This window comes from Mesoplodon bidens, assembly GCF_964165515.1.
Source record: "Mesoplodon bidens genome assembly, contig: HAP1_SCAFFOLD_451, whole genome shotgun sequence".
Taxonomy (NCBI): Eukaryota; Metazoa; Chordata; class Mammalia; order Artiodactyla; family Ziphiidae; genus Mesoplodon; species Mesoplodon bidens.
In genome coordinates this window covers 1-12652 of record NW_027671878.1, presented here as the reverse complement: position 1 = coordinate 12652, position 12652 = coordinate 1, and the positions used below count along the sequence as shown (strand labels likewise).

Sequence of the window (12652 nt, the reverse complement as noted above, 5' to 3'; positions counted from 1 at the left end):
CGGCAGAACTCGGCCTCCGCGATGGTGACAATTTCCACATTTGGGAAATTGCAGCGGAATATGCAGGAGGACATTTGCAGTTTCTTGAGCAGGTCTGAGAGCAACAGCCAGTTACGAGGCCTACACCAGAGAAAGGACAGTGGTTTGAGTTTCCGGCAAAATTAGAGGCGCTCCCAACTATGAACTACCCGTCTCCTGGCGGTGAAAGGGCCTGCTACTTCCACTTTGATTACCCCACCCCCAACCCACTTCTCACTGTCCTTAGAAGATCTACTTCTTCTTTTTCTTTTTTAATTTTATTTATTTATTTATTTTTGGCTGCGTTGGGCCTGTTGCTGCGCACGGGCTTTCTCTAGTTGTGGCTCACGGGCTCTAGAGCGCAGGCTCAGTAGCTATGGCGCACGGGCTTAGTTGCTCCGTGGCATGTGGGATATTCCCAGACCAGGGCTCGAACCTGTGTCCCCTGAACTGGCAGGCGGATTCTTAACCACTGTGCCACCAGGGAAGCCCGGAAGATCTACTTCTAGCGGGGGAACTCTGGACTCATGTGCATGTGTTAAGAGACCACCTAGGGCGGATCAGCCAACTTAGACAAAAGCAGGAGCAGCGCCCCTGAATGAGCCTCGTTGCAGGCCACCCCAGTGCTGCCTTGGCTCTGGCCACAACTCAGGTCACCCCTCTCCAAGTAAGTGCGCCCCGTTCTACTCACTGGGGAAAACCAGTCTGTATGCCAACCCAAGGGAGATGGCAAACACCTCTTTGACCTCTCCTCTCCTCCGGCCCTCACGGAGAGAGCATGAGAAACACTCGAGGTCACCTGGCTTTCCTTTCCTTTCCCACACCTCCAACCCGCCCCTCAATGCTGCCGGGAGTGAGGCTTTTTCGAGAAGGGAGGTGGTACAATCCTTCCTGATACCCTGCCACGCTTTATGATCTCTATCCCGAATACAATGTCACCACAAAGGCAGACACGTTCCCAGCCTCAGAGTCCAAGGAGGATGCTACTCCTTAAGCACCGGGGTCAACACACAGCAGAGCAAGATGTCCTGATGGGTTCACTCCGAAGGGTTGGTCATCGGGCACAGTGGCCCGACCGTGGGGACAAGACTCGATCTAAGCAAATCTGAAGACACATAAGATCCCAGGTGCCACATACGGCTTTCTCTAATCTTATACGAGAAGACGGTACACATCAGTATCGTCCCGTGGACCTCACGTGCCTTGGACGGCCCCTATGGTAGCTGTTTGGGGTGGATCCCTTCCCCAAGAGTTTACTGACTGAAACTGTGCAATTGCAGTCGCTGACTCCCGTGTCCTTTGGGCTATAGGGGTGTGTTCCAATGAGGGCAGTTGGCTGGGGAGCCCTCCCACCCCACAAACTTTTCTGGAAAAGTTCCACTGCATTATGTGAGGTCGGTGGACACTTGGTGAGGGATTCACACACCCCCCAACCCAGCCACCCTCATCTGCTGAAGGGGATTTCTAACTCCTGCCACCCCACAGAATAGCTGGGCTGGCTCTAGACCACATGCTGGCCACGCTCACCCCTGAGCGACGGACACCTGGACGTTATAACACGACAAAACGGGGTCTTCGGAAAATTCAAACTCCAATAGGTCACCATAGGCCTCGTTGCTGTCATCCTGGTCCTCCGGTCCTGGGGGATTTGCTAAAACATCGTAACCACTTTCATCATCTGGTTCTAACCGGGGGGGCGGGGGCAAACAAGAGAGAGGTCAGTAAGCTGGAGCAAGATTCCAGCTGCTCTCCAAAAAGGACTCTGGAAAAATTCTTTCCCAAGCAAGCCCTCCTCACAGCACCACCACCACCCCCAGCCCCACCCCCACAAGCCCAACTGAAACGAACAAGGCTGCTCACCACACACACAGCTGCCAGAGAACTCCGAAGAGCAACCGGGGTTACCGTCGTCAGGAGTCTGCAGGTTATTTAAAGCCTGCAGAGAGAGGGGGAGAGAGAGAAAGAGAGAGAGAAACAACATAACGCCTGCTGGTAAGAGGCAAATGCTGCTGGAGTTCGGGAACATCTCACGCTGGGGCTGGTGTCACCTCCTGATAAGTCCCACTGCACACGCCTCCAGGTATCTGACTGAAACCTCCCCACGCGTCCACCCGCCTTCCTGAGGGACTGCCCGCCTCACCGCCCCAGCCTGCCAAACAAAAGCTAGCCTGGCTAGCTAAGAGTTTTCCAGCCCCCCACCTCGCAAAACTAAAAGTATGTATCTCTTCTTTGACAGACTAACGTTGGGCCGCTTTTCCCAGTAAAGGGTCACTTAGAGTAAACGGGGGGTGGGGGTAGGGGGAACCCAGGTGAAAGGCTGTGAAGTCACCGTCTAGATGCTTGAACAAGACCGTGTCTTGACCTCTGCCGTACCTGTTAAGAACTTCTCCAGAAGTTCGCTGTGGTTCACTTTCTTGATGGTTCTACCTGAGTACGTAGCCAGGGTAGGATCAGCACCGTAGGAGAGGAGCAAGCGGACAATTTCGAGATGATCATTCTTGACAGCATCGTGGAGAGGCCTAGGAGAGGTGCGGGGGATTACACCTGTGCACGCGACGCTTGCTTCTAAGGACACGGGGCAATATCGAGCGTGTGCGGCCAAGCCTCGTAGGCGCGCTATTTCACCGAGGAGGTGAGTGTACGGTCGCTGCGACAAATTACTCTGTTATTTCAACACATAACCCTTTACGGGACAGGTGAAGGGACCATCTCAGGCCTCATTCTTCAATGCAAATCTCTCTTAATGCATGGCCCAAGGAGGAACTCAGGCCACGATGAAAACGTTTCCAATGAACTTAAATAGTGACAGACTGTAAGAAGGTAACGTACGGCGGGGTGGGGGGAAGAACCCCAGCATCACGGAAGCAGATACGACAAGCCATTGTTATACCATTACAAACAAAACCCAAAAAGTGCAGTTTGTAAAAGAAACTAGGGGCAAAGTGGAACCTCTCCTGAAACCAACTTGGAGATGAGTGATCAACCCTCTCGCCCAGAAGCAGTCGACAGGCAGGGCGAGTTCTCAGGAGGATACAGAGTCCTCCTGCCCGTATCCGCTGGGGTCAGGAACACTGTCCGCAGTCCCATCCAGAAAGGATGCTATTTGAAAACCATGAGCCACCAAATACCTTACGGTTTTGCTAATGTTATGACCATCAGGAAAGCCCCAGTGCCCTGCCTCGTGGTGGCATCCCAGGTACAACCGGGAAGATGATTGGGCTGACTCAGACCTGGGCCTCTGGCCAATAAACCGAGGTCAAGGACAGAGTGGGGGCCAGGCCCGGGGATGTGGGTGGACACGGCAGGTCCTATCAAGCCAGTTGCCACTGGACCTGTCTGTACTCCTGCAACTTTCAACTCACATATATGTTCAAGATTGAGATTCAACAGACGCTGGTGAAGAGTCCAGGGTCTTAAAAGAGAACACCCCTGATTATTCATGCAGGCTCAACATTTTCAGGGACTTCTGTCCATAAGAGCGTCACAGACTTTTAAAGTTCTATGTAAATTTGCCAGAAAGATCTGTCCGATTCCATTCTAGAGGACTCCGCCATCAGTGTGCTTACATGGCACTCACTCTCCATCTTTCCTTCTGGGGTTCCCCGCACACCCTGAGAACCACTGGCTATGCCCCAAAAGGGCCAGGCCAAGAGCAAGACCGCCACTGACCCGGTTTCATCCTGGGCACTGCAGTTGACATCGACGCCATATTCAAGGAGGTGTCGTACGATGTTGAGCCAACCTCTTGCACAAGCCTCGTGCAGGGCACAGTAACCCGCGTTGTTGCAGTGGTTCACATCACAAATCTTGTTCTCCAGGCAGTACAAGACCACTTCCTACGGGGAGAGGAGAGGAGAGGAGAGGAAATACCATCAGACCACCATACAGTGAACCTTGTAAGGGTGACCTCCCCATAGCTTGGCGGTGCCCACTTTCAAAGGCATACATCCTTGGGGCCAAAAGCCCACCATGGCGCGGGGAGGCGGCAGGCATCCTGGTGGGGCATGAGAGTGTGTGAGAAGGGCTTGGAGATGCAGACAGTGTTGTCTAAGGCTCTGCTGCACCAGTGGCCTGGCCATGGGCAAGTTACCCTTGAACTTCTCCAAGCTTCCACAGGGCTGCTGAGAGGACGCATTCGGATAGCGATGGAAGCCCTCAGCCCAGGGGCCGACGTGACCAGTACAGAGGTGTCACGGCTGCTAACATCTTAGATGACACATTGCCAAGCACAGACCATTCTCACTTGATGGGTCTGTTCAGTCGGTGGCAGTGGACGATAACACAAGTTTAGATAAAAGTATGGATGACCAACACTTAAAGAGAGCTTAAATCAGCCGGAGAACATTCCCCAGCTTAGAAAAGCAGGGACACCCAGGTCAGCTACATCCTCGCGCCCCCTGTTAAGACCCCAAATCAGAACCTAGGACTCAGATGCTCTTGTCTGTATGTTAAGTAGACTTAAAGAGAAGCTCTCTCCCTCCATCCTCGAGGAATGACACAAAATGCCTCCAATAACCCCACCCTCTATTTTGCCTCACTCCACCCTCTCGGGGCAGAATCAGTCAAAAAAATTCATATTTACTCAAGTTAATGACAGGAACCTGATACACCACAGGCTGCAACCTCCACATTTCAAGAATCAAATAAAACGTTCACCGCCCCCCCACCCCCACCCCCGGAGATGTTCTGTGTCAACACTGTGCATTAGAATCACTGTTATTAACCTTCTTTCTTTGGCTTGTTAAAATATTAATATGAACCACTCCCAGTAAGCAGAGCAGGAATTTATTCAATGTTTTATTACCTTAAGAAAGTTTTCAGACACATGGAAAGCATTTGCCAACAGAAAACACGTTATACTGTTTATACTGGGTAAGTCGTGCCCAGCAGAGAGCCGGCAGGTTCTGAGAGCTGGGAGTAGGCAGAACGTGCATGTGGCCCAGCACATGGTCTGCTGGGTAAGGGGGGATGGGATGGGGTCAGAACAGGCCTCCTTGTGACATCTCTCAGGTAACTCATCTGTTAAACCCAAAAAGGGGGTCATTCTAGCCGCCCATAAGTGCGAGATGGGTTCTGTAAAACCTTTTATGCCCTTTGGAGGACACACCAATCAAAGGGGACCACTCACTTGGGAGTGAACTAGAATGTTCCATTTGCTTACCACATGAACCTAATGGGGCATGCTGGTAAACCTGGCCATCGGTGCCCTGTTACTTCAGGTCACTGCAGCAGCTCCCTTCCAAAACAAGAGGAGGAAGAGAAAAGGCATGCCAACGAATGCGTTTCTCCGTTTACATCCCAACCTGCCAGAAAGCCCACAATCCTCTGGGCTCCCAGGCCACCTGCCCCGAGCCCTGGTATCCAGGATACCGCATGAAGCTGCTGCTCTTTTAGCAGGCCTTCACTAGCCAGACTTGAGTGGACGGCTGCAAGCTAATGAGTTGTGTGCCCCAGCCAGGGAGAGGCCCTGTCACGTGGCTCTGGGATCAGGTCTGAACGCCAACAACTGCTGTGCACACATCAATTTACTCAACCCAGGGTTTATTTGCTGTGACAATCATGGCCTTCACCTGGAAACCTTCATCACTACTAGGGCAGATTCAAGGGTACCTAGAAATGAAAGGCCGTCCAAGCTGATGGGTAAGTCAACTCTCTTCTCCTGGAAGATGGCAGCAAAGGCAGCAGTAGCCCCATGGCCAGGTCAGACTTTTTGCCACGGGCTGTCCTAACTCAACCACGTTGATCCCACTATTTACACAGTGCTTCTCATTTCCCCAGATGAGGACGTCTTCTGTCACCCACAGGAACCCAGGAGCTACCAGGAAAGGAAGGTAGTACCATCCTCATTCAACACTTGGAAACTGAGGCCCAGAGATATTAAACCCCAAGTTCAATTAACATGAAGTACTAGACCTATAACTCAGGTCTTTGGTACCTGGTCAGCTGGGAAGATTCAAAAGGCCCCAGAGGGCCCCAGTTAGAGGGATGCAATCCAGCTGTGACGAGCATCCCACAGGCCTCCTCTGCTGGGGGTCAAGTGGGCTAACTACACTCTCCTAGCTAGGAGGGTGATGGCCTCTAAATGGATGGCAACCATCGCCACCAACACTTTCTCTAACTGAAAGGTGAAGAGGCGGGGCGAGTCTGTCGACGCAACACATTCCTTGGTTTATTTTCTCCGCTAGAAATAAACGGGAGTGTCTGAAGGGCAGCCCAGCCATTCCGGAGCAAAGTCAAACTGCTTTTGTCGGACAGCTCTCTGTTCAGTGGCTATAAGCCGAATGCCATTACCCGCAAAATGTAACCATAAAGGCCATAAGCCCGACGTTGTTAATTAATTAAATGCCTCATTAACTTTTTAAAAAACATGACTTATTCAATTCATAGAAAATTTAACCATCACCGCTAAAGGCACAAGCATGTGGTTGCACATGGGCGTTTTAGCCTAAGAAATAGAAGCCTTTTTCCCAGGAGGGAAAGGTTTGAGGTCTTTGGCCACACAAGTGATCTATTTAACGCGGATCTGAAGCCAGAGTGTGTTTCTAAACTTCCAGAACCAGATTATCATGACATAAAGATCAGACAGCCTTTATACTGCACATGGTATCTTTGGCTAAGCAGAAGAAAATAACCAAGAATGCTGAAGACAAAACTTCAGGAAAACCCTCCCAAACCACACGCTTATCTGCTTAAGCAAACTGTCCTTCAATTTGAAAAGGTTGAAGCTGCCACATCTCCCAACTGGGCCTTCATCCCAACATTTAAAATTCTGCCCAGAGAAATCCCAGAAATTTCTGCCCAGAGAAATCAAAGTTGAAAGCATTCATCTACTTGTCACAATGTTCAGCATCAACACTGGTGATCTGTGGAATCTACATATTGAAATTTACATTTGAAGAAAAAAACAAATCCGACCCTAAACATTCCCAAGGCTTCCTGTGCAATCAAAGGCCAGGTAGCCTAAAAAAGGATGGATCAAGTGCCCCTTGGTCCAGGCCACAGAGCCACCAAACCAAAATGGAAACTGTCTTAGAGGACCAACGAGGGTCTTTTGACGTCTCTGGTCCCAAAGGGAGACTGCTGGAAATGATGCCAAGTTCACAGGTGGGGCTCGGAGCCCCGCCCTCCACGGCGGGTGCAGCAGCACCCCGCCCCTCCATCTCTAGCATTTGCTGGAAGTGGGAGTCTACTTTCTCAACCCTAACCCAAAAGTTGGGGTTAGGGGTCTCCCCCCCACCTCCAGCGTTTGCTGGAAGCAAGGAGACTATCTTCTCAACCACGGGGGGTCTAGCTCCACACTATGTGCAACATCTGCTCTGTCCTCCTAGGAGCCCGCTCTCAGCTCTTGGGAAACCAAATGGGTGCTCCTTGGACTTCACCTGCAAGTAACTGCGCTAACTACCAGAAAGTGCTCTCTAGCTAATGGAGAGGTCTCCAAGAGACGTGCATATATAAACAACAGCACATTCAACCCACAACAACAACAAAAAAACACCCCAAACTAAGCATAGCCCTAGTGCTTCCAACTACCCACCCACAGTCATGCCTTAGGGCCAAGGCAGGCACACTTCCAAGGGCTCACGGCACTATGGACCGGGGTGGGGGGACACGACGGGAGACGGGGGACAGGGACACAGAGCTGGCTGAGGGTGTGGGCGCCAGGGCTCCGGGCCAGCCTGGGTCCTGCCACCCCAGTGCTCAGCCACACCTCCACGCTCAGCCTGCTGAACCGCGTTTTACTGTCACCATTCAACTCCCAGAAGGCTGATGCCAGCACAGAAAAATGCCTTTGCCCTGTGGGCTATTACATCACAATTGCTACTGACAAGTATGGTGCGGGAACTGCACAGGGCAGAGAGAGTCATCTCTCTCACAGAGGTTTTGAACTGTCAAAAGGGCAATTCCAGTGTGAGCCAGTCTTGCTGAGGAGCGTGGTGGGCTCTGGAGCACTGCTGGATTGCTACCTGTACGGGTATCAGCTAACCCCTCTGAGGCTCAGTTTCCTCATCCGAGAGTGGGCTAGTACGCGTTACTCCCAAGTGAACATGTTAAAAGGGTGAAAGGAGTTACTACAGATCACACGGGCTTAGGCAGATATCAGCTATCTTTCTATGTTGCTCTAGCAATAGAGGCCATCACTGTCATCAGCCGTGCTGGGTTGGGATACAGCAGTGTGGACAGGGAGTTTTGTGCAAGGCTCAACCCCTGCTCCCCGCCCATCAGCCCTCGGCTCCCGTGCCCTCTCAGAAAGAGACTGCTCAGGTCTGCCCCACTCCCACCCCTACTCTGCACAGACACTTCCCACCCGCTACCCCACAGGGGCATCACTCTGCCCCAAACAGCACAAGTTAGTAGAGCTAATAACTACTCTCCTTCTTGCTATTCAGAATCCAAAAGGGCTCATTAAAATTCCCCTGGTCGCCAAGCCCTGGGTTAGGTCAGATTTTATATCAGAGATAAGTGAGCCAGACTGGCCGAAGCAGCCTACCTGCCTGAACGGGAACGGAACATCAGAGAGGCCTGCCTTTCTTTTCACACCACGACTGAACAAGCCACCAAAGAGCCCGCAGTGTGAGCGGGAGCCAACGCAAACACCCTGCTGGAACACCCAGCCCAGCCCGCCACGTGGAGGGGGCTGGGCTCTGAGACCCGCCCCCCATCCCCAGCCAGTGTGTCCCCCACCCAAGGAGCAGCAGCCGGTGGATCCTGATCCGGGGCACCCACAGGGATGCTCACCTCGTAGCCAAGCCGGGAGGCCTGCTGTAGGAGGGTCTCGCCCGCGTTCTTATTGACAATAAGTCTCCGCGCTTCCGGTGGCATCGGGCGGGACTGGGTGGTCTCTGGAGGGGAGCTTGACCATGTCAGCTGCGAGGCCTGGGAAGCTGGTAACAATTGCTGCAAACGGTCCAAGGGCTTCTGGTCCTGCTTGGCCGGCGAAAGATCACAGTCGGAACTGGGCTCAGGCCGCTTTCAAAATCTCCGGACGGTCACCTATCACAAAACCAGGCAGCGCACACATTTCACGCTGTCCTTCCACCCCCCACCTGGTTCGCCTCCTCCCTGAGTTACAAACCTGAGTGGAGGAAAGCACTTTTCCTCCTCTCTGTCTGGGGGAGGCGGGGCGCGAGGAAGGGGTTGCATTTTTACTAGCTGGAAACTTCACCACCACCCAGGAGACACGTCCCCTAGGAAGGGGCAGGGACGTTTTGGGGGGAGGGGTTCAGGAAAAGGAAAGCTTTGTCCCCAGAAGCAGAGAAGCAGGCAGGCGGGATGTGCCTGCACGGGCCCGGGGGGCGGGGGAGAGCCAGGGGCAAGAGGTACCTTGCCATCCGCATTGTCCACGTAGGAGTCCCCTGGCAGCGGCAAGCCCCGCCTGGGCTCCTGAGGGATCAAATGCTTGGTTTTGCACGGTCGCTTCCCGGATGGTTTCTCGCTGTTGTCGGTGTATTGCTGCGGCAGGGGCGAAGGCTGCCGATCCATTTCTTCGTCCATGCACAGCACATCTGTCGGGGGAGAAGCAGTGGGCGTTACACAGTTGTAGCCGGTGAGGAGAGAAAAGCCCATTGTTAGCACTGATCGTTGGAGCAGCTTCAGTTTTTAAAGATATACCAATTATGTTTTCAAAGCACTAATATTTTAATCATCCCACATTCAACCGGCAAATAGGCTAACCCACGAAACGCCAAATGGCAAGTCGCTTCAAAGGGCCGCAAGAGAGGGCAGAAGCCAGCCCTTCGTGCGCTCCCGGCCCCACTTGTGGGGGGCCTGGGTGCTCAGGACAGGGCGACTGGGGACAGCCTGAGGCTGGAATGAGGGCACTGACAAGCGCCCGGGGTCACCCAAGACTTCCCTTCCTGCCCAGCCGCGGGCTGGGTGATGAGGAGCAGCCCAGGAAGTCGAGCTCCCACCTCACTGTCCATTCCATAAGGAAGTGTGCAGGCTGAAAGGACCTCAGGAAGAAAACTCCCCGCTCGCCACACGCTACTCTTGTCAACTTGGATGGCCCTCAGGTCCCCTCCAGGGCCGTTTCCCACAGAGGGCGGGTGATCCACCCTCCAGGAGCGCCCCCCGCCCCGTGCGTACCTTGTTCATTGTCACTGCATTTAAGGGACTCCTCCAACCAGCTGCTGTTGCTTTTGGCCTCTGCCCTTTTCCTGCCAGGTTTCTCTTCGGAGATGCTATTGCCCTGGGGGGTGACCGCAGGCTGAACCGCCTGGGTCACTTCCTTCCTGCCCTGCCGGCCAGGTTTGCTCTCTGCTCCCGCCGTCCTCTAAGGTGCAGCAAGCGGCGCTGCTTTCTGGGATGGAGCCCTGTTAATTCAATGCACACCTCAGGTTGGTCAGCTCACTATAATGTGGCTCTTCTAAGCGGTTAGAGGAACTGTTTGTCATTTCCCTCTCAGGCCAGTCAGCTAATGGAGAAATAACTACAAATTAATGAAGAAGCACCCCAGGGCGGCGGGGGGGAACAAACTGTCTTACACATCACTAACGGGGTGGGGGAGGGGAGGGGTGTGGTCACTGTGTTGGCTGGAACTTGTCACCAAGTCTCGGGAGGGGGCCTATTTGCCTTTGGCCACCTTTGGGCTCCAGCCCCGGCACCTGGCTTTGGGGGGTGGGGGGTGGGGAGGTGTGAGTGGCTCCCCCCAGGGCTCCAGGGTGGGACTGGAACTTTCCACTGCTCCGCTCCAGGACTTCCGAAGGGTGCCCTGCGGGCCCGAAGCGAAATCGAGCTCACCTTTGCAGACCCGTCTCCGCTTGGCTTTCAGCAGAGAGTCCTCCGGGAGCACAGTGGTCTCAGTGTGGTTCCTATTGCCAGACACCTTGCGCTTTCTGTTCAGCCGGAGGGTGGGGCTGCGTGACGCGTCCGGGGCCGCCTGGTCGGCGGGGGACTCTCTGGGGGGCTCCGTGTCCATGTCCTCAGGAAGATCACTGTCTTCTGGGGCTTCAAAGCGGTCAGGTTTGCTTCCATCATAACACTCCCCTAGGGGAGGGGAGACAACCCGGAAAGGAGGGAACAAAGGTCACCAGGAGCAGGCAGGACCCCCACGCCCAAGGCAATCTGCTACCAACAGACCACCCCCCTTTGGAGACCAGGGGCCTCACACGCCGGAAGCACAAAACCCTCAGAAAGACGTCCCAAAGGAAGGATAGCTGAACACAACCAGCAAAGAAAGCAGAAAATGAGGCGTGTAGCCCACTCACAATCCATCCTTCAAGGGTCAAGGTGAGGCATCTACACCATCCCTCTATAGGCATGTGAGATCACTCCCTAACTGCTTAACTCTCCAAGGTGGCTTACTGTTAAAGGTGGGGTGAGTGACCTCACAGTAAGATCCAACCAATCAGGGCGGAGCTACAAATGACTATGGAAACAACTGCTAGTCAACAAAAAAGGCTGATGTCATCAAGAGACCAAATAGCCCCCAACTGCCATTTACACAGACATAGCACCAATGTTCACGTGGGTCAGCAGGGGCGAGGGTGAAGAAAAAGGGTAGGGAAAGAATGGTGGGAGGCTGGGAAGCTGGGGAGACCAAGGGAAGAGGAGCCTGGCAAAGGGAAAGGAAAGGCTTCCTGGTGCACACATAAGGGTCAAGGGCAATTTCAAAGAACTCAACCAGACTGCTACAAGTCCGTCTGTCCTCTTTCCACACCCGTGGGGGGGAAAAGCATTTCACTGCCATCGAGGGGCTGCTCCTATTTCCTGTCTAGGAAGAAGGCCCACAGTGACACCAGTCACCCACCTGGCACGTCTCCACGCCTTCCTTCCCAGGCAACAAGCATCTAAGGACATTTCAAAGACAAGACTCCAACCCCCTTCATGGGGGGTGGGGGGTGGGGGGGGCGGCGGGCAGGGCTGAATTGCTCACACCCCAGCTCCGCCTGTGTTGCTCCTGCCCCCCTGCTCAATATAGCATCCACTTGGGGCTTTTCCTGCAATCACCCCAGCCTAACATCACTCCTCACTTTTGCTCTAGCCAAAGAAACAGTTCAACTGCTTTGCTAGTCACATTGTTTCTAACACACAAATAATTCCATAATGATCACTGTGCTGTTAAAGAGTTCCCCGAAGATGACCCTGTGTCCATCACCGGCCGGGGGCGTGGGTGGGTGTATGAGTTTGGTATTTTGTTAACACCTGAGCTAAGCTCCCACAGCCCGTTTTTCTAGATGAAATCATGGACACACCCCTCACATGCTGCTCACATTCCTCCTCCTCTCCCTAGACCACTTCAAGTATCACTCCTACTTCTGCCCAGCCGGCTGGTCCCCTGATCAGCCTCTCTTGGGGGCATTCCCAGCATTTAATGGCAGCCAGTTGTGGGGATGAACCTCACCCTGGCCTGGGCTAGCCTGACCTGTGTTCTCAATGGTGGAACACACTTAGCTTTTCTGCAAGGGTATCCCAAGGTGGGAGAGATCCCCATCTACTCTTGCCGGAATGGTGGAATCACCCCAACCGCGAGGGTCTCCTGTCATGGCAGCAGGAGAAACCCCAAACTCCTGGCCTGTGCTTACGGGTGATGCAGCCCAGGCTACCGCAGGCCTGGTGAAGACGGCGTGCTGCAACTCTCACTCGGGCTGCTCTGTGACCCTCTTAAACACTCGGGCAGGAATGGCGCCACTTTACA

General features: G+C 53.6%; 1 protein-coding gene across 1 annotated transcript; it reads right to left on the bottom strand.

Annotated features, from left to right (window-relative positions):
• Window positions 1-1615: 1615 nt before the first annotated feature.
• LOC308610869 (BCL-6 corepressor-like) lies at window positions 1616-11014 on the bottom strand. Its single transcript, XM_081259870.1, has 7 exons — window positions 10756-11014; window positions 9340-9521; window positions 8755-8892; window positions 3688-3854; window positions 2392-2537; window positions 1879-1954; window positions 1616-1702 (listed from the first exon to the last, which is right to left on the bottom strand). The coding sequence occupies exons 1-6, from the start codon at window positions 10931-10933 to the stop codon at window positions 1944-1946; spliced, it is 822 nt and encodes a 273-aa protein (XP_081115996.1). The 5' UTR covers window positions 10934-11014; the 3' UTR covers window positions 1616-1702; window positions 1879-1943.
• Window positions 11015-12652: the final 1638 nt, after the last annotated feature.